General features: G+C 39.5%; 1 protein-coding gene across 1 annotated transcript in view; it reads right to left on the reverse strand.

Moving 5' to 3' along the window:
* The window catches only part of Cpa6 (carboxypeptidase A6), a 264,676-nt gene that overhangs the window by 132,126 nt on the left and 109,537 nt on the right, over window positions 1-23,013 (reverse strand). The window contains exon 2 of the mRNA XM_090338664.1: window positions 21,113-21,188. Coding sequence (XP_090194790.1) covers window positions 21,113-21,188 — 76 coding nt within the window. The remainder of the gene's footprint in view (window positions 1-21,112; window positions 21,189-23,013) is intronic.

Genomic DNA, 23,013 nt, shown 5'->3' on the forward strand with positions numbered 1-23,013 from the left:
ATGCAGTCCCACTTATCCAGACTTTCTCAGATTTGTTGTGTTTCTTGTGACCTAATATTCTTAAGACTAATAGATAAACTCAAATGGCTTATAAAGCTTAGAAGGTTGCTAGCTTCCACCAACTCTAAAGCTAAGAATCCTCCATCATGTGAAACTTACAGGAGAGATTTCCTTCATCCTACTGGGTCATGCTATTCAAGGTAGTTAAGTCTTTGTGCTCAGAGTATGTTCACTCATATTTGGGTCAGAATAAAGTATTATTTCCTCTATTATTCTATGTTGATAATAGAACAAATGTTTCCTTTTTAATATTTTCAACCTATGTTTGGCTGAATACACAGATAATAGAATTGTTATGTGGCCTGGCATGGTCACAGATACCTGAACTGGGAGAGTGGAAAAATCTGAGCTGGCGAATGAAAAGAATCTGCCAATTGGCCTGAGGAGATGGGAAGGGAAACAAGACATGTTGATTAAGAGATTCATAGTAGTGGTGGAAGAGAGCTTCCCCTTCCCCTAATGTTTCTGCACACATGTGTGTTCTTATTTTGATAGCAGAAAAAAGCAAGTGGGTATCTCTCTTTGTTATCTGATATATTGAATTTATTTGTATTTGGATATTTGAAATTTGATAGGGACGGGTGGGGGGTGTGGGGGGGGGAGGGAAATGGGTACCAAGACATGTGAAAGGGTATCAATGTATGTGAATTAATGCACCTTCTATCTGGCAAATATCATGTAACCCTTTTACTAATTACAATAAAAAATTTAATAAAAAAATAAATAAAAGTATAGTACTGAACAAGAAAAAAAAAGAAAAAAGCAAGTGTGCATAAGATGGGCAGATCTTGGTCACGTTCGATCTAAACCCACACAATTTGGGGATATCCTCTAAGAATAAAAGAAGCTAAGATGAATACAGGCAAAAGTAATGCATTTTAAGATGGCTGCCATTCATATTGATCTATAATAGTGACTGTATAATCAAACAGTCTGATAAGACAGTAACTGACAATCATAAAATACAGAAGTATTTCTACTACAACACTGCTTTCTTCAGGATGTTTAACTAAGTTTCAGTGGCAGTTTTTTCTGGATCTTACCTTCCCCGGCGCATAATCAGGGCAAGGTGTATATTATCATCTGTAGGTAATATTGGAACACATAAAAACAACAGATCTTTTCTTTTCCTGTTGTTACCCCCAGTACTCAGGTGTGAATTCAGGGCCTTGTGCATACTACGCAGGTTCTATTTAAGACATACTCCTATTTATTTATTTATTTATTTTTGCTTTAGCTACTTTCTGAAGAGGGTCTTATATTTAGGCCCAGGCTAGCCTGGACCATAATCCTATTTATAATTCCCCTATAGTTGGGATGGCAGGCACATACTACCTTGCCCAGCGTTTTATTGACTGAAATATGGTTTGTGAACTTTTATTTCCCAGGATTTCCTTGAATGGTGATTCTCCTGATTTCTACCTCCTAAGTAGGTGGGGTTTTAAGCAAGATGACTCTGGATGGCTCAACCTTGATTTCTTTAACAATTCTTCTAATATTGGATGCTATGTGACACATTCTTACCAGTTTACCATATTTCTCTTGCCCCAAGCCACAGACCTAACCGTATTGATACAGTAGATAGAAAGAGATGACTAGTAATAACTGTAGACCAAGTCCCTGGGAGTTGAAGAAATATAATCTCATTTAAGCCAAACAAAGTATATTCTGAATTCTATTTGTGTTTAACTAAACCTCCCAAATACTCATGGTTGTTTCAAAGCAAGATGGTACAGATGACAAGGGCAAGCCTGAATGAGGTGACATACTAGTCTTGAAACAAAAAAAAAAGAAGAAAAAGAGAAAGCTAATTCCACAAGAGCGTAACTTAATTTCAGGAGAAACCAATGGTTATTTAAATAATATGAACGAGTAATTCCGGCATGTCAGGCAGTGGACTTTGGATGTTCTTAACTTAGAGGCTGTATCCCAACCTAATACCTTTGGTTTAAGTCATCTCAGGGTATCTAGAATGTGGAATATGTTGTAGCCATGAATTGTCCTCCTTGTAAATTATTGGGATTCAGAAAATGATTCTGCAAAGTGAAGGCTGCAGAAGTAAAGTTTCTCTTTGATAGTCTTCTGCCCTTTGTCTGCCCTTTATGCCCTCCTGAAGCAAGTCATAGAAATCAGAATTTGTCTTGTTCTGTGGAAACTGTAGCTCCTTTTCCTTACCTTGCTTGTTTGTAAGTCATGAGTCCTTCACTATTTTCAGGAGGAAAGAGTTCTGTACAGATACCAAGAATTTAAACTGACAAGTCCTGCTGAAATTTCCTTTAGTCTATCACTATTAGACCACATTCTTGTTTAATCAGATTTCTATATGGTGACCCTCCTTCATCAAGCCTAAGCATAATATGGATAGTTAAACCTGAGTCTTTGGGGGTCTTCAGTCTAAAGTTCACCATATTACTCAAAGCTATGATCAAATAATACATTTTCCAGTTAAGGTATATCTATTGACGACTTCTTTTAGCAGGCTAAAATATTCAACCTGCACAGGGAGTGAGAAATTGTCTACAATATCAACTCACTTGAGATGATAAAGCTACTCTTTTATAGCAGAAGCTGGCAAACTTTCTTTTAAAAATGAAAATAGAAAACACTTCATATTTTGAAGCAGGTTTGTTTCAACCCTGCTCAACCCTGACACTGTAAAAAGAGCTACAGTCAAAATAATAACAAGTTAGGGTGACTCATTGCTAAGAAAAGTTTGTTTATAGACAATGATATCTGAATTTCTTATAATTGTCTTTTTCTTATTTAAGACAGAATTTTACTATATTACCTAGTCTAGCCTGTAACTTGGGCTCTTCCTACCTCAATAAGCACAGCGTTGCAATTATAGTCTTGTGCCACTCAAGCTGGATAAAATGTATGTAATTTTCATGTGTCATACAATATTCTTATTTTGGCTTTAAACCTATTAAAAATTAAGACTATCTTTAGGTTGAAGGCTGTGTCCAAATAGGTGACAAAGCCTGACATCCTGGATTGTTTACTGAACTCTTGTCAATTCCGCTGAGATAAGATAGGGGATTACACTGATGGTAGGTTGGGGTGGAACCTACACTGTTCTACAGTTTAATATGGAGGTGATTTCTCAGCTTTCCAGTAATAACACAAACACAATATTTGGTAAGCATTGTATGCTGAAGATCTAAAGTATACCAAGTGGATCTCTACTCTCAGGGTGTTCAATACAGCATTGCATACTTTCCCTACCTGGGAACCATTACTTGCTGGTTTGGATTGGTTTATCTAGTGAAAGGCATGTATTGTACATAAGCTACCAAAGCAGCATCCTTGGCACCACCCAATTTGGGTCAGAAAGAAGGAACACCTTGCTTCTCAAGATTGGCTACCTTAGATGACTGTATCTGGTATCTTTTACCTGCCAAGTGCACCTTATGAATTAATTTCTCTTATTAGTATGAGTTTTGAAGTTCAAGAAACTTTTGTAGAAAAATGATTAATTCTAGTATTTGCATTCAAAGAAACACCAATTTAGTCATAATCATATCATTTAGATAATTAAAACATCACTCACATAATTTCAAACATGATCTATAATTACAAACATTTCCACTTACACTGAAGTTCAGCGTGCAAACATTACTGTTCCATTTACAAATTCTTAGCTATATTAAGAAGCTAACCTTCCCCTGCTTGTTGATTAATGTTTGATTAAGTTGAACAGGATAAACATCATTCTGGAATAATCAGCCGTTAATTTATCAAATTCCATGAAACATTTTACAGTTACATTTAAAAATGTATTCAATAGGCCAGGAGTCTGTCCTAGTGGTAGAGTGCTTGCCTAGCATGCACAAAGACCCAGGTTTGAGTCCTCGGTACCACATATATGGAAAAAAGCCAGAAGTAGTGCTGAGGCTCAAGTGGTAGAGCTTTAACCTTGAGAAAATCCAAGGACACTGCTCAGGCTCTGAGCTCAAGCCCAGGAATGGCAAAAAAATAAATAAAAATGTATTCAATAAATTTTATTCTAAGTCCTTGACCAGGCAAACATATTTAATGAGCAATAAAGCTTTTCTATATATTTAAATAACAAATTAAACTTACAAATATAGAAATTTTTTCATTCTTTTTTTTTGCCAGTCTTAAGCTTGGGCTCAGGGCTTGAGCACTGTCCTTGGACTTTCTCAAGGCTGGCACTCTACCACTTGAGCCTCAGCACCACTTCTGGCTTTTTGCTATGTATGTGGTACCAAGGAATCAAACCCGGGTCTTTGTGCACACTAGGCAAGCACTCTACCACTAGGCCAAACTCCAGGCCCCCTTTTTTCATTCTTTTATGTATTCCATCATTGGTTGTAAATATAAATTTTCTTTTTACTTTCAACTTAAAAATCGCAATCATATTTTAAACCAGAATCCTCCAACTAACCCTCCAACTAATATGTCAGGTTCTTCTATCTCAAGTACATAAAGAAAACACAGAATGGTTCTAACAATTATAAAGTTAATGTCTGAACTTAATCCTATGATCCAAATATGTGGGGTTGAATAACCTTCATTGATTTTTTTTTTTTGGCCAGTCCTTGGGCTTGAACTCAGGGCCTGGGCACTGTCCCTGAGCTTCTTTTGCCCAAGGCTAGCACTCTACCATTTGAGACATGGATCCACTTCTGGTTTTTTTTTCCTGTATATGTGGTACTGAAGAATTGAACTCAGGGCTTCATGTATGTGAGGCAAGCACACTACTACTAAGCCACCTCCCCAGCCCACCTTCATTGCAAATACCCTGAGATAGGAAGACTATATCTTTTAAATCAGGGATAAGTAACTACAATCCATGTCAAGTCAGGCCTGTTGCCTGTTTCCTTACGGCACTAAACTAAACCTGGTTTATACACAGTTGAGAAAAAAGCCTATCTTGGCATTCATAAATAAAGTTTTATAGAAACACAGCTATACTCATTTGTTTCAATATTATCTGTGGCTGCTTTGGGGCTGTGCTGTCAGAATTGAGTGGCTAAGACGCAAACCAGATGGCTCTCAAGTGAAAAATATTTACTCTTTGGCTCTTTACCAAAAGTTGGCTGATCTGCTTTTTATTTAGGATAAAGTCATGCTATGCTTCCATTTCAAAGCCCGAAATGGAGATCTTTGGAACAAAAGGTTTTGCCTGGAAGACAGTATTTAGGGGTCAAGGGCAAAGAGCCTCTTGAGAAAGGTTGCTTATTGCTTTTTCTCTTCAATTTACTTAGAGAGCAACAAACAATAAAGATTGATGATGAGGAAGTAGGAAAGAAATTTATTATTATTATTATTATTATTTTATTTGAAAATGCTAAAACCAGAGGGGTTACAGTTACATAAGTCAGGCAAAGAGGACATTTCCTTTTGGACCACGTCACCCCTTCTGTCACTCTCTTCCAGTTTTCCCTCCCATCCCACCCATAAGTTGTATAGTTCATTTTCAATATAGTTTCCAGTGAGCACTGCTGCTGCTCACCCATTTTTAAATTTGGTATAAGAACCAAATCTCTCCTCACTCTCTATACATCCACCACCACTCAAGTGATTTCTGTCTGATTAGGTCTTCCAAATTTCCAGGCTGTGGCTGAGCTGTGGAGACCTCCCACAGATTACTCAGGAGGAAGTTGTAGGGATTAGTGTTCTAGGCCCCCACCAACACACATGGAGATCAAATCACTAGGTGAGAAGAGACAGCATACTGGAGACCCATTAGCCTTGCTTTTCAGTCATCGCAGGAATAGAATTGTAGAAATGCCTCTAGACTATTATTTAGAGTCCAGGTTCTCTATTCAATTCTGGACATTGTAAAGTCTTAAAACTAGAGGAAACCACTTAAAGTAGGAAGTCCAGAGGAGGTATACGTGTAGGGAGAGAAAAAAAATCAGCCCAATGGATAAAAAACAAAAATGCAGCCTCTAATTACTACACTGAAAGGATACCAGCCCTCTCCCTCTTGTTCCCTTTATTGTTCATTTAATGTTACATTAAAAGAAGAATTAGGGCATGACCTAGTGGTAGGATGCTTGCCTAGCATGCATGAAGACCTGGGTTTGATTCCTTGGCATCACATATGCAGAAAAACCTGGAAGTGGTGCTATGGCTCAAATGGTAGAAAACTAGAATTGAGCAAAAGTGATCAAGTGTCCGACAGTGTTCAGGCCCTGAGTTCAAGCCCCAGGACTAGTTAAAAAAAAATAAAGGTTGCTCACGTGAATAAGGGAATAGTAGAACTGTTTATTACTTTGTTATATCCATTAAAAAGGACAAACAGAAACATATCTCTCCAGACACATATATATATTTATACACACAAATACATAATGTAAGAATATTCATGTATATTTGCCAGGTGCGGTGGCTACTCAGGAGGCTGAGATCTAAGATCAAGGTTCAAGACTCACATCTCCAATTACACCCTAGAAAACAGAAGTGGGGCTTGGCTCAAGGGTAGAGTGGTAGCCTTGAGCTGAAGAGCTCAGGGACAGTGCCTAGGCTGAGTTCAAGCCCCATGACCCACAAAAAAAGATTATTCATGTATATTTAATATGTAGATAGATATTAGGTTTATTTGTGTAGAGCTCGCTCTATCTATCTATCTATCTATCTATCTATCTATCTATCTATCTATCTATCTGCATATATATCAGAGAGAGAGAGAGAGAGGGCTAAATAGCAAATCCTCAAAGAAACAACCATCCCATTAATTAGTGGGCTAAAGAATTAAAAAAAGACTTCTCTGGAACAGAAATAAGCATAGACCATAGACACATGAAGAAATTGTTTAACAGCCCTGGCTATAAAAAAAATGCGAATCAAAACCACATTGAGAGTCCACTTCACCCTCCTTAGAATGGCCATTATCAAGAAAACAAATAATAGCAGATGCTGGTGGGGATGTGGCTAAAAGGGAGTGATATTATACTGTTGACTGGAATGTAAACTGGCTCAGCCATTCTGGAAAGCAGTATGGAAGTTCCTCAAAAGGGGAAGGGAAGGAGAATAACAAAATGGTGAGACAAAGGACAAAGGGTGAACCAATGTAATAGTGATACAAGACACTTCAGTGGAAATGAACTTTATAATTTGAGGGGGAGGGAAGTTGGGGGCAGAAAGGAGGGAAATTGGGAGAACACAAGGGAGGAGGTAACACTATTTGGCAAGAAATATACTCATCACCTTACTTATGGAACTTTGTAACCCCTCTGTATATCACCTTTACAATGAAATAAAATAAAATAAAAAGTCAATAGTCTTTCCATTATAATCAAAAGACTAAAGGGAGGCATAGAAATCATCTTTGAGTGGTGACAGGTAAGAGTGCTTGTTATTGAGATTCAATCTGGGATTTTTGTCTATTATACTTTAACGAAAATTCTTTTAGTTCCAACAATCCTTCTGTTTTTATGAGCTGTTGTTCTGTATGGCAGAAGAATTAAATTCTTGCAATGAAATACAGAGGACACTTTTGGCTTTCAATTTTGTATATATACTCTTTACCTCCCAAAAGGAGATAGGCATAGCACCTATCCCAAACTCCTCCTTGACATTTAGCAATTCTTTTTTTTTCATGTATTTTTTTGTTATAATTAATAGAAGGGTTACATTATATTCACCAGATAAAAGGTGCATTACTTCACAAACTTTCTCATGTTTTGGTCCCCATTTCCTTCCCCCCACCCCGCCCCTCATCTTGTTTTCCCCCCTTCCTTATCCTATTTCAAATAACCAAATAAACCTATGTACAATATATCAGATAACAAGGTAAAATACTGTAACAATATGAGATAACCAAAGGAGAGAAAAGAAATGAGATAGTACATTAAGGACAACAATCACTCCTTATGTGGCTTTTGTTTCTATATCCTGGAGGTCCTTTCATTTAGTGTCATCCTATATGGCCTTATGTATCTAGGTTTTGCTCTATTGTAAATCTCTGCTAGGAGAGCCCAAGGTTTCTAATGATTATGACAAATGAAGGAAACCATTGAGTCTATGTTCGAGTCTGGCTTACTTATGATTTTTTTCTAAGTCTTTCCATTTCCTTACAAATGGGGAGATGTCATTCTTTCTGACAGCAGCATAGAATTCCATTGTGTACAAATACCACATCTTGTTGATCCACTCATCAACTGAGGGGCATCTGGGTTAGTTCTGTCTCTTTGCTATGATAAATAGTGGACATTTAGCAATTCTTTCAAAAATTATTTGAGGAGAAAATTCAGAAATTTAGTTAACTTCTTACTAAATTATAAACATGTTTTTCTATATTTTATTATACTTCTTTTAGACTTAGGATTTGCTAAAAGGAAGACTCTCTACATTTTAAATGGATACTAAATGAAACTGACAATTCCTAAGACATGTTCATAAATTTTTGTTGAAAAATGTCAAATAATGTAGATTCTTTCAAAAATATCCATACTCAGTATAAATTAGGCCTTTCTTCACTGGAAGTATGTATTTCATGATAGTCTAAAAAATGTTCCCAGGCAAATCAGACTTTCCCTTCCACTTTTCCTTTTGAGAAACCCAAGATACTTGAATTGCCCAGTGCCATCATCTCTAAAACCATTCTCTTAGTTAACCCCACATCAGACTGGGCCTCTAATTCCTTGGTTGATTTTGCTTCACTTTTACCTTTGTATTCTCTCACAAGTCTTTGTATTTTTCTCCTTTCTTTTGCTACACCATCCTGTTCCCTAGATGTAGCCTCAGTCCCAGAGTGTCATTAACGCTTTTATCCTTCTGGTTAAAAGATGTACTGTGTGCATTTAAAAATGTATCCTCTGTGCATGATGCCTGGCAGGTATAATTCCTATGTGCAAAGGACTGGCGCACGGAAATTTGCTTGGAAAGGATGAAAAGACACTAAGAAAGTTATCAATTGTCAATTTCCAATTATGCTGAAGGTCTTGTGGGATGAAAAAGGTAAAGAGCATGTCAATTTGTTGATATGAAGTTATCCTAATCACACTGGATAGCTGTCCCAGGACTCTCATGTGAATGAGAACATGTGCCTTAACAAAGAAACCAGACTTTGAGAACAGATTGCATGAAAGCATAACAAAGTTCTCCAAGAATTTCACAAAGAGAAAAAACACATCTGGTTCTGGCAGTGGACAGAAAGATCTGATGAGTTAATACTGGGCACTGGTTCTTCTGAAAGATGGGTAAAGTAGGTTGAGGACTCTTAGGGGGTTGGGTTTACAGTTGTAGCCCTCAGCTTCTAGGATAGCACTGGCACACAGTGGTTATTTAACAAACATTTGCGGAACACATGGCACATGTCTACTTGTGCATAAAAAGGCTCAGAGACTGGGAGATACAAGACATTTAGAGAAGGAAAGTTGTTTGGCTAAATTATTGAATATAATAAAGGGAAAATTTGGAATTCATTTATGAGATTCTACCAAATTACCTTCTCTCTTTTTTTGTATGTCTCTGCTTTCCTGCCTGTTTCTTTGTTTTTATTTTTCTCTCATCTATCTATCTATCTATCTATCTATCTATCTATCTATCTATCTATCTCTGCATATGTCTCTCTCCTCTTCTGGATGATGATCTATTGAACATCTCTGAGGTCCTTGTACAGAAGTCCAGTTTCTCTTCCACACTACAGTGGTTGAGTCATACAATGCCCAGCATAGGGTTTTAACTTAAAATCTGTTGAGAGAATAAGGATGTTTGGGATATTCTCAGGCCACATCAACTTTAAGTATTTCAAACTGCCAAGGTAGTAGATCCACAGAACTTACAGCAAGAGCCCAGAAGTGGAGTGATTACTAGAGTTCCTAATTTCAATAATAACAATGATGGCTAATAAATAGGTGCATTGGTCCTAACATGCTAGTCTCCCCCATTTCTGAACTTTGATGTGGGAAACTTTCTATCACATGATTTAGGGACCAGGTCCCATTCATCTTATACTTCATCACTATATTTCAAGGCCTTGCTATGGGAACAGCTAGTGGACAGTGAGGAGTGGTTATGAAGCTTCGCCTGTATATCACTTTGGCTTTAGGGAATATGAGCTCAGAGGAATTTGAGTTTTGGTGACTAGTCATTATGCTCTTATGATCACTCTATATCTGCTGGAGGATCCACCCAGAGTGCTTCCAAGTCTTCTCTAATAGATCCAGATGTGGCTCCTTATTCGCTGAGATGCGTAAAGTTGTGGGGCATGTCACATCAGGGAAATGGGCTCATTTCCTGGTTTTGGACTCAACCTGTCTGTCACCTGGTTGGAAGGCTTGGCTGTGGTTTGTGATGTAAAGTAAGTCTGTCTCTGGGATTGGCCCCAAACACTTCCACCCTCTCAGACAGCACCTGATTCCCCTTCTTCACCTACCTCCCACCGCCTGCCCAACTTTGTGCTGATTGGCTCCTGCATCCTATATTAGCTAAATCTACTTCCTCAATAAACGAGTTCCTGCCTTGATGGGTCTCCCTGACGCATCTGATTGTCCTGTGAGGAAGGGCTGGGTGCGGGTGGTCAGTCGGCCCTCTCCTTTCTCGGCCTTGTCTTGGTCGGGGCATGTTCTCTCTATCCCTCCTGCAGGTCGGGAGGGACAAAGAACTAAAAACCCTGACATAAAGTATAAGTAGATTCTCCATCTCCTGTCATTCCTGAGCTCCATGTGCCACGAGCAGAGCATGGACAGAAATATAATAACAAAAATACCTCCCTCTTGGAAGAGGAAGGAATATAATCAGGGGCCAGACAATCATCATAGCTGCCTCAGGGGATATGGGACAGACTTTGTTCTTTCACAACAGAGGAAGGCCTAGCATCTGCTCTTTGGCTTGAGCTACTTGGGTATAGTTACAAGAGAAATGTAATGGTAGAAAGTGTACCTAAAACCTATCTAGTTTTTGAGAAAGAGCCTGAAACATCACAGACTTGACCAAAGAATCAAATCAAATGTTGTCAGATAAGACCTGAAATGACTGACACTATTGGATAATGTGAAGGAAGCCATGTAATCCTGTGGCAAGGCTCCAGCTTCTTCTGGTCAGAATCTCTGCTTCAGCCAGTCTGTGTTTCTCAGTGAGCTTCCTTGTTCTCAAATGATCACTGAAGAGTCTCATTTTTAATTTTTTTCATATATTTTTATTGTAATTAGTAGAAGGGTTACATTATATTCACCAAATAGTACAAGGAGAGTCTGGATGTAAATCAAAGAAAAATGTCTCTAGGGTAGCACTCTTACTTATTATGCCAACTGCTTCTTACAGTTGGCCTGTATAGGACCTCACATGGCTGAATGTTTAAAAATGGTGGTAGTCTGTCTCTGTAGGTCATCAGAACTCATTTAAGCATTTTTGCACCATGATGCTCTTAAGTTCATGGATCCAAGAAATGGTACCAAAAGTATAGCCTGTATATTTGATAGAAAATTCTTAGTCACCAGATCACTATCTCAGTCACTACAAAGAAAAATAGAAACCCTCAAAAAATAATCTCTTGCCAGGAGCGGTGGCTCATGCCTGTAATCCTAGCTACTCAGGAGGCTGAGATCTGAGGATCAAGGTTTAAAGCCATCTTGGGCACAAAAGGACCTTAGATGCTTATCTCCAATTAACCTCTAGAAAACAGGAAGTAAGCCTTGGCTCAAGGGGCTTGGCTTGAAGATAGGGCAGTAGCCTTGAGCTAAAGAGCTCAGGGACAGCACCCAGGCTCAGTTCAAACCCCATGACCCACATTAAAAAAAAAAATAATCCCTTACTGTACCCTTGATCTCATATTGACAGTCTCTAAAAATGGAAATGGATGAGAGTGTCACATTTAATGAAGCATAAGTGATTCTCTTCTAATTTTGATTTTTTTAAAGGTGGAAGCTTAAGAATAAACAGAAAGCGTGAACTAATAACAAAAAGAAACATGTAGAACCTGAGCAATGGATCATGCAAGAGAAATGGTCTCTTCTAAGCATTGGGTAGACTGTGTTCCCAGAGGCAGGTGAATAATCATCTTTTAGCAAGAACTGAATAGTCACATCTTCCTTTTCCATCAGTGTTACAAGATGCAACTCACAGATTCATTATGTGTCATATTGAAGAGAAACTCAGTCTTTTAGAGATGTGGGTGAGAAGAGAAAGCACAAAGTGGTATGGACACCAGGATACACCTATCTATATAATGGAGGGAAGATCTAAGAATTCAAGGAGAATCTGATGTTTTGAGCTTCATCTTCAAAGATGAGGGATGTCCACCAGATGGGCAAAGGATAGAAGAGCATTTCAGACAAGGTGATCAGCTAAGAGGTGCTTAGGTGAGAAACTGCAGTTAGTTCAGTAAGATAAGGATGGCGACAGATGCACAGAAGCATTAGAAAGGCAGGCAAGTGTCATCTTGTCATAATGTGAAGAATCCATACCATAGATCAATAATTTGCTCCCTTAGAGACATACAGACTCTAATGGGGAGATGGTAATCTCAGCTTCTCAGGAGGCAGAGATGTTTGAGGCTAGCCCAGACAAAACATTATTAAGACTTCCATCTCAGTTTAAAAAATAAAAAAAAACTTAGGTACAGTGGTGTGCAACTTTGACCCTAACTCTAATGGAGGCTGTAGGTAGAAGGATAGAGGTCTGAGTCTGGCCCCAGAGAAAAAACGTGAGACCCTTATGTGTGTATCTGACTTAGAATCTCTGGAAATGGGTCAGATTTTAGCCTTTTAAAAATTGCACAGAGACCGGGCATGGTGGCTCATCCTGTAATCCTAGCTATTCAGGAGGCTGAGATCTGAGGTCCATGGTTCAAGGCCAGCCTGGGCACTAAAGACCAATAGACTCTTATTTCCAATCAATCTCTAGAAAAATGGGAAGTGGGGCTGTGGCTCCAGGGGTAGGGTGGTAGCTTTGAGCTGAAGAGCTCAGGGGCTCAGGGACAGTGCCCAGTTCAAGCCCATGACCCACAAAAAATTGCACAGTTTCTCTGTGATGATGTTGACAGGAAGGACATTTGGGTGACAGATAATTTGGGCCAAAGGTGATCATGCCTAGAACTGAGGCAGCAGTAGTGATACTGAGGGGGAGAAGTTGTCAGCTGTCACTCTCCAAATGAAATTTGATGAGGGGTGACACATATGGGGCAAGTGCCAGGAAGTAGTGAATGCGGTCTGTCCATGACAAAAAATGAGCACAAGTTCTTCGGCTATGTATTCATGCCTTACCATGTTCTCATTCAACAATAGAGTTGGCTTTTTTCCTGAATTTTGATTCTTTTTTTTGCCAGTCCTGGGACTTGAACTCAGGGCCTGAGCACTGTCCTTAGGCTTTCTCAAGGCTAGAGCTCTACCACTTGAGCCACAGCACCATTTCTGGCTATTTCCATGTATGTGGTACTGAGGAATCCAACACCGGTCTTTAGGCATGCCAGGTAAGCACTCTACCACTAAGCCAAACACCTGGCCCTTTTCCTTGAATTTGAACCAACCTTGTAACTTTTTGGGGGGGAGAGGGGGGTTAGCCAACTGTGGTTCAAGTGCTAGGTTGCCAGTGGCTTTTACCTGTAATCTTAGCTACTCAGGAGGCTAAGATCTGAGGATTAAGGTTCAAAGCCAGGCCAGGCTGAAAAAATCACCAAGACTCTTATCTCTAACTAACCAGCAAAAAGCAAGACATAAAGATGTGGCTCTAGTGGTAGAGGCTTGACTGAAAAAGCTGAGGGAAAGTCCCAGTATGGGACAAAGACGAAGTATGGTACAAAGACAAAGAGTTGTTTGAAGTGACATCATTCACTGGAACTTGAGCAGGGATGGTGTCTCCCAAGCAAATTGCATGTGTTAGCCAGACAGGTAATGAGACACATGATCTGGTTGTCCTGGCAGCTAGTAGACATGCAGAGGAGGAAATGGCCAGTGACAGTTCATGTGTGATGGAGGACAGTCAAGGTCACCCTCCAAAAGGCACAATCCCAGCTCCTCTTCCACAACTTTCCTCTTGAAAAATATCCTAGGGGAAGTGGCGCTGTGGCTCAAGTGGCAGAGATCTAGCCTTGAGCTGAAGAGCTCAGGGACAGTATCTAGGCCCGTGACCAATAAAAATGAAAAAAGCTAGATTTTATCACTGAACAAGAACAAGTGCATCTCAATCCAGCAAATTCCAAACAGCCTCAGCACAGGCTCAAACTAGAAAGTTTTATAAATAGATATGAAGGAAACACAATCAACAAAAAACAATATGATTGTAGCCCACGGTCAGGTCGCTCATCTGGCAGTCAATGAGATGAAGGGTCCTGGAGCCAGCTGTCACCTCTGCCGTGACTCTATAGACGGCACCTTGCTTTTGAAAATCTGTTTCCTCCTCTTTTCATACATGGTGTATTGGATCTCTTGATGGCTTTTCTTACTGAGTTCACTAATTATTGATAGCCACACAGAAAGAGAAAAATGTATTCCATATTTTTACAATTTTGACAATTGGGTTGGTGGAATTTAATCCACATTTGGCCATGTGCCTGGATTAGAAGGAACTTTTTCTCTCTTACAGAAATCTAGCCAGTAAAAGCAAAAAATGTACGATTGCTTCTTTCCATGATAAAATCCTTAACAGCAACACAATGGAAAGGAAACGTTTAGTTCCAAATATATTGACAGACTAGTGTCTTTTACTTTTCCCTGCTGAAAGGTATCATTAGCCAGCCATTTAAGAACTTGTATTGGATTTTTTTAACTGCTAAATTACCACTAATCCACCCTGGGTTTATAATACGTTACTGGGTCTGTGGGTGAGAGATCTGTACATGAGAGGGCTGGATTCTCTGCTCAGGGAACCACTGAGCTGAAATTAAGGGGCCAAGTTGGTCTGTGTTCTAGATGCTTAGGCTCTCAGTGGTTGTGGGGAAAGTTTGTTTCCATGTAGTTGTATGATCCAGGTTCTGTTTTCTTCTTAGTGGAGTAGAGAGAACGACCAGTACTATCAGCCACTTGCAACTTGCTTTCACATGCCTACTTGCAACATGGATGCTCCATTTATCCTTGGCCAGCAAGAGTGAGTCTCTCTTCATTTCTCTTCAGTAGCCAGCTGACTAATCTCCTTATTTTTAGGGTCAATTGATTTGGGAACCAAATTATATCTGCAAAATCCTTATATAGACATCTCTAGATAGAAGCAGAGGTATGGCTCAAGTGGTGAAATATCATTCCTGAGCAAAAAAGCCAAGCGAGAGCCTATGTCCCTGGATCAACAAAACACACACACACACACACACACACACATACACACACACACACACACACACACACACACAACCTAGACGACTGGGGGAAAGATGTGTACGTACCAGAGTAAAGAATCTTGAACATCATCCTGGAATTCTGCCTACCATGGGTCTGATTAAGAAAACCCTAAATTACACAATCAGTTTGTAATAAAATCAGGAACATATGAACTCCCATGCCACGAATTCTGTCACCATTCATTTTCTTTTTTGTAGTTTCCCAGTTGGTTTAAGTGTTCAGTTGCATGTTTATATTTAGAATTCCCAGGGCCCTGTGACTTGAGAGTACACTAAGGATTAGAGGAGATGCCAGTCAGCTATGGTATCTAACTGGGGAGAGATAAAGAAGGAGCAGCCACATCTGGGATGCCAGCTGCAAAGGAGGAGAGATGAATTCTTTCGTATTGGAGGCATATTTGTCCTCCCTGGGACCCCACAACTCTTAGTATATCCTTCTAGGACACCTGACCAAGCCACATCTTTTTTGTGTGTGTGGGTCATGGGGCTTGAACTTGGCCTGGGCGCTGTCCCTGAGCTCTTCAACTCAAGGATACTGCCCTATCCCTGGCCTGGGTGTGTCTCTGAGCTCTTCAGCTCAAGGCTACCATCATACCCTTGAGCCAAACCCCACTTCCCATTTTCTAGAGGTTAATTGGAGATAAAATTTCAGGTTCTCTAGTGCCCAGGCTGGCTTTGAACCTTGATCCTCATATCTCAGCCTTCTGAGTAGCTAGGATTACAGGTGTGAGCCACTGTCCCCAGCTCCAAGCCACATTTTGAGCTTGTATTCTAGTTTGGTAAAGATGCCTAACTCTTGAGACAGTAAGAGTTTTCATCCTCCAGCTCTCCAATGACAAAACTGGAAACAGAGACACCATTTACACCATTTCTTTTTTCTTTCAACAGGATCGTGTCAATCCTATAACACACTCTGTGATTTTACATGAGGCATTTTTGTTCCTTCAGAGCCCAAACAAAGAATTTATGAAGAAACATTGACAGCATGCAGTATTCTGCTTCTAATTTTACTCACCTGCAAAACTGTTCCCCTTCTAGCATAACTTTACTTAAATCATGTCTTTGCTCTTAATTAACACTTTAATTGGCTAGTACATTCTCCATCCGGTTCTCTGGGGGGGGGGGCTCAGTTTTCTGTTTAACTTTCTTGTTTTAATTCTTCAGCAGAACCATGAAATTTAATTAGGAAAGTAACCAGCTTTGTAACAGCAGTCCTATGACTAATTAGCTCCGCTTGGCCCATACCTTCTCAGATTCCACTCAGTAGTGTACATACATTTTGCATTTATTCATGTCTCAGATAAGACATTGTTAATTTGCAGCCTAAGCATGTAGTCCAATCTTTTTGCTTTCTCCAAGATGCTTCCTTACAGCCAGTGAAATGAGCAAAATTAACTTAAAGCCTTCTTATTGGAAAAACAAGAGTTAAAGGTCAATATGTAGTTGGTTTCCAGACTGTAACGTGTGCTTTCCTTATTGGGGAATAAATATCATCTCACAATTCCGTGGGTTGGAACGTGATGCAGACCTGGCTGGATTTCTCTCTTCTGGATCTCAGAATAAGACCCAAGACAGCTTGGTTGTCCCAAGATCCTCTTTTTTTTGTCAGTAGTGGGGCTTGAACTCTAGGCATTGCTCCTGAGCTCTTCAGCTCAAGGCTACCACCCTATCCCTGAGCCACAGCACCACTTCCTCAGAATCCTCTTCTAAGCCCCAGTAGTTGTGGCAGAATCCAGGTTCTGGTCTTTGTAGGAGCCCACTGAAGTGTCATTATTTTCTTAGTGTGTATCAGTTGGAGTCACTCTCACTTCCTTCTCCTAGGCGCCACTGCCATTTCTGGCCACATGACTTCAAAGGATAGTTTACAACATCACAGTTTGTGAAATCTCTTTGAAACCAGCGGCAGCACTTCTCTACCTTTTTCTGTGGCGTTGAACAGCTGGACCACACTCCTTGTTTCTGAAGGGCTCAGTTGATTAGGTCAGGCCCACCCCAGGCAATCTCCCTTGGGCTGTCCAATATGACATCATCAAGACAATGGCTAATCTATTAGAGTCACCGAGAGAAATGATTCTGCACAGCATGTGTACCCCAGGACAGAAATCTTGACTCCTTCTAGAATTCTGTTGATCTTGCTTTGTCCTGGGGGAAGAAAGAAACTGAGATCTTCCCTCCAAACCCCTTCCTTTCCCCATGAGCCTGGCACTGGTACTCACGAACGCTGTTAGCAATGACCCCAGTTCTGCCCTATCAGCTATATGGGGCAGGAGATGACAGACAGTTGCACTCTGTGCTCTCCGCAGGCTGCTTTCTCTGGCTGGCCAGAACTGTTGCTTTTCATGGAGTAAATGAATTACTTGGTGGCATCATTCAAATTTAAAAAGACATTGAAGCTTTTAGATAGAAACTTACCTAAGTTCAAAACTTGGAAATTCAGCCCAAGAAAATCTCTTGTGTGTGTGTGTGTGTGTGTGTGTGTGTGTGTATGCCAATTTGAAGGCTTGAACTCTGGGCTTGGGCCCTGTCCTTGAGTCTTTTTACTCAAGGTTAGTACTCTACCATTTGAGCCATAGTTCCACTTTTGGCTTTTTGGTGGTTAATTGTAGATTGGATTGCCTTCCCAGGCTGGCTTTGAACTGTGATCCTCAGATCTCAGCTAGGATTACTGGTATGAGCCACCAGTGGTTGGTGAGAAGTACTTCTTAGTGAAGGGAAATAAAGGAATGTGCAGATGAGATCAAGCAGAGGGGGTTGTAAATGCTGTCTCTGGGAAAGCCTGATGGCAAAACTCTCCCTTGGCTGACATCTGTGGGCTTGGACTTGGGAGGACTCTGACCATGATAAGAAATAAAGCTACATAGAGTGACACAGAGTGCTCACACCGTGGGAATAATACTGTGTGGCCAAATCTCTGCTTTTTCTTCTAGAGTCTGTAATTTTTGTACCTGCGAGGCCCTGGGGACTATATGATCAGGCTCCAACATAACCCCAGCACTGTGTCTCCACTGAGCTTCCTTGCCAGTTAACATGGCTCATGTGTGGTCACATGTCCTTGCAGGGGACTTGAGCAGACCTTGTGGGCTTCCACTGGCAGAAGATTGTTGAAAATCTGGATCTGAGTTCCCCTGAACCTCACCCCATATGCCTGTCCCCCTTTGCTGATTCTGCTTTGCATTTTTGTGTGTAATTAATCACAGTTATGAACAGGAGTATATGCTGAGCTATGTGTGACCTCCTGCAAATTGTTGAATCTGGGAATGGTCTTCGTCACCCCCAGTTCCAGGGATGAAGAAAGTAAGAATCTGATAACCTTCATATTCAGAGTGTAGGCTCTACTTCCCTGCAAACTCAGTGTTAATTCTTTCCTCTGGGAAGGCAAGGCCAACAGCCTAAGTGGCAGGCCTCATTCAGGCCTCAGTGGACTGCATGCTGTACACACATGTGTCCTTGTTCCACGTGGTGATTGGGCAAGTTACTTAACCTTTGCCTGCTGTCTCTCTCAGTTTCTTAACAGTACCTCATCTCAGAGCAGGTAATAATAGAGCAATTTATAGAAGGCACTATGATGGGCTCTTGGTGACTGAGAATGGAGAGAGGAAGGGTGGGTGAATTTGGTTGTAATAGTCAATACCCATGTGTGGTGTGGAAATGGAACCAGGTAAATGGAGGAGATAGGAGTTTGGAGAGATGAAGGAAAAAGATGTGTCGGGACTCAAGGGGTATTATACTCAAGAATATATTGAAATAAAACCCCTTAGTACAACTACTTGAAAATAACAATAATAAAAAGTTAGCAAAGAAAGAACAGATTCATTGTTTGTTGTGCAGAATCACTGGAGTATTATCAGTATTCCTAAATTAACTCTTTTTCTTCTTTTCACTTTTCTCTCCTCTTTACCTCCTCTTTCTCCCTTCTCTTAGTTGTCTGCTAAGAAAAAAGTACAAGATATTTTTCCCAGCTGATTATCTTTCCTTAAGTGTTGAAATAAAAACAGTATGTAGAAATGCCTTTTTATTCAATCCATACAAAAAAATGGTCTAAGACCTGTGGCTCATGCCTGTAATCCTATCTACTTGGAGAATTATGATTTGAGATCACACAGGGCAGAAAAGTTTGGTAGATTCCAACTCCAACAGTAACCAGCAAAAATAGGATTTGAGGTATAGCTCAAGTGATAGAGAGCCAGGTGGTAGGCATGAGGCCCTGATTCAAGCCCCAGTACCACAACAGTCCAGTACATGGTCATTAGTACCAGTGGCCCTGTATCTTTGCTCAAAATCTTTCACTTGCATCCAGGATGGTTTTTGAGTCCTCATAATAGTCCTTATTGATGAATTTTTACTGCATTTCACAAGTGAAGCGCAACTCCACTTTCTACGATCTGTCGTGTAAGTAGGTTCACAAAGTAAAGAAAAAATGCTTCACCTCAATATTTAGTCCACAATATCTGTTCTCTAAACATACTTTAAAATGAAAGCGGCCATTTTGTATTCCCAGTGGTATATCTCAACTCAGTTTCCGTAGAGATATAAACCTTTACATTGCTTTTTGGCAATTTTTGCATCACTGATGGACTGTTATAGAAAGGGTTCAGACACTACTACCCAAAAAGAGGGTTAACGTCAGAATCACAGAAGGAGAGTTCATCAAGGACAGGAGAAACTTGAGGGAATGTCCACTGAACCCAAACTCTACAATGCCTGAGGGTTTTGTGTTGTTGTTTTTGAGTAGGTGATGAGATATCAGTGCTTCCGTCTGACATAGTTTGTATCAGACTGGGAATTAGGAGGAAAAAAAAGAATCAATAAACTGAAACTGCAATACTTCCCTTGCAAGTAAATGTAATAATTAAAAGGAAGAGGCGACGAAAAAAAATCAAAGCACAAATAGTGAACCAAATACATGTCTGATAGTTATGAAAATCTCCGTAAGCCATCTAATTTATCCAGCTTCTCTCTTTCTCCTGGGGGACTGTATTTTCATCATCTAAGGAAACACTTGTCATAAATTAAAGATTAATGAAGCCCTTTTGGTCAGATTCTTTGCCAGCCATTAAAATGAGGCCTAAATCTCCATGTATTTTATGGGCCTGCTTCTGCTTTGGAAGGCACAGAAGACAGACATTGCAGTTTTCGCCCTAACATTTTAGATAATGCTAATGATTGTCTGAAGTGATAGAGAGATGAGAACTTCTATAACTCCCAAATCCATAAATTTCACCAGAGATAAAATTATCAGAGCCTTTGCCAACACAGTGTTCTTATCAGACCCACTGAAGCACAGCAACATTAGTGAACTTGAATTTCTAGTTTTGTTTCCTCAGCTCATTTCTGCTTATGTTTATCCAGGAAGATTTGAAGAAGAAAAAATGAAGGTCTGAAAATTATAAATCAAATTAGCACATTCTTTAAAATAAACACTGAGTTTCAAAGGCATACCAGGTGTCCATTGTAAACAATAAGGACTCAAAATTAGACAAACTTTCAAAAAGATTACAGTGTTACTAGCTATAGGCAAAATGGCAAATAAAAATAATGTGACAAACTTCTTTGTCTGAGACTGAGACTGGAACTAGGGATCTGATGCTTTGGCTCACTGGCAGGAACCTTACCACCTGAGCCATATCTCCAACTTATGGTGTGTTCAGTTTTGAATAGCTTCAACTCAAATAGCCTGTAAGTGTCTTTTCAATTTATCTCATAATCTGTACTTTCTTGGCTAATTAATTCCAATTATTCAATTTCTATTCAGAAAATACTTGCATAGCTATCAATAACTCTATAACACTTGAGTGCATGCTTGATTACCTGAAGGTTGTGGTATATTTTCTTCAGTGCATATGCTTCCTCTTCTGTTTTAGGAGTAAGTCTTATCACCTTATCACTATAGAATAAAAAAAGGAGAAAAGGCAATATTTACTTTCCAAGAATGAAGATATTAACCATTTCTTTTTTAAGCCTCTTAAGAATTTGCCTTGACATTTAAGAGAAAACAGCAAAACTTAGAGCATATTTTATGTAGTTCTTATTATTCTCTGCATTGTATTTTATCCCAGTCTCAAACCTCCTCAGAACTTCCTCATACTACAAACTGACATGCTATATAATAAATACAGAATGCCAGGATCAGTGAAAATAAGAGATAGGAATCTTCACGAATGGTTCAGAACAGATACAGAGAAAAGGAAATGCTTAGTGATGGAAGAGCCATTCCTTTCTCTCTTCTGTTATTCACATTCTCTGCCACTGAGCACTGGCTCTGGCTCTCACTCTTTTCTTTAACCCAATGTTGAAAAGATGTATAATTCTCTACTATGTAGAGAAAAATATTATGCACTGCTCAAAGCATCTTGCTTGGATACGTTCCACACGGAGAACAATAGATTAACCCATCTCTTCAGGAATCTTACTTCTCCAATTCAGAACTTCCTGACTGACCTGGGATAAACAGAAGAACCAGGTACGCAATGAGATGTCGATAGCTTCACAAAATGTAAATACAAATTTAAAATCAATGTCAACAACTAGGAACATTTTACCATAATCAAAAATACATTTGGACATAGTCTTAGGTTCTTCATAGTGTACGACTTGAGATATTACTCTGCAGAGTCTTTAAAGGATGACACCCTTCCTAGACTGACAAATAGGTCTTTTCAATTTCCAGATGTATCATAATGACACATATGTATCAGAAAATATAAACCACCAGTTCATCTACATTTTTTATCTCCAGCCCCCAAAGTGCACCTGGAATAAGCAGACTTTCCTATGACCTTACTCTCCCAAAGAATAGCAAGATGAAGTTAGGTTAATGTGGAGCCCATCAGTTTTTCTACTGTGTGACTTCTGGATTTGTTGGGTTATTATTATTACTACTACTGGAGTTTGAACTCAGAGCCTTAATCTTGCTATGTAGGTGCTCTACCCTAAAATCTATAACTCTTGCCACGTTTGCTTAAGTTACTTTTCAGGTAGGGTCTTACTTTTTTTTTTCTGTCTTTACTGTGTCTGCCATGTAGCTTAGATGAAAGGCGCATGCTATCACATTTGATGTGGATTAAGATGGAGTCTTGCCAACTTTTTTCTGGGCTGACCTTGGACCACAGTACTTTCAATCTCCACCTCTAGAGTACATAGGATTAAAGACATACACCATCACACCTAACTTGTTGTTTTTAGGGTTATGTATTTACTTTTAATTAATTTAACTTTGCAATTTCAAGTAATTGCATTTACTTTCCTTAGTTCTATGATTAAAAAGACCCTTGGCTTGCTGAAAATAATTTAGTATGTTTTAGGCATTACAATTTTAATATGGCATTGCACCTTGGGTTCCTTGAAGATTACACAAAACAATTTCTGTATCAATGTCATAAAGTCTATATGTCTGGAAAAAATTAAAACAAGTAGAGCTAGAAATGTCAAATCAATATAAAACAGCTCTAAAAGGTTCAAAATTTAAATGTAGTCTCAATTTCTTTTATTTCTGCTACAAATCCCTTTGGCTTTAATTTTCCTTGGCTTCATCATATGCTAACCTCTCCAACATGACCGGATACAAATCTTGGCAGAGAAGGAAAATTCAGCAGAGTGGTAGGGCTTTTTTGATGGATGGATCACTTGACAGCTTACTGAGAAACGCCTCCATCTGGGACTCTGTCTGCTCCTCAAGAGTGCAAAGAAAGCAATCTGTAGTCGTTTTACAG

The sequence above is a fragment of the Megascapheus bottae genome, chromosome 9, assembly GCF_031878675.1.
Source record: "Megascapheus bottae isolate mThoBot1 chromosome 9, mThoBot2.hap1, whole genome shotgun sequence".
Classification (NCBI taxonomy): domain Eukaryota; kingdom Metazoa; phylum Chordata; class Mammalia; order Rodentia; family Geomyidae; genus Megascapheus; species Megascapheus bottae.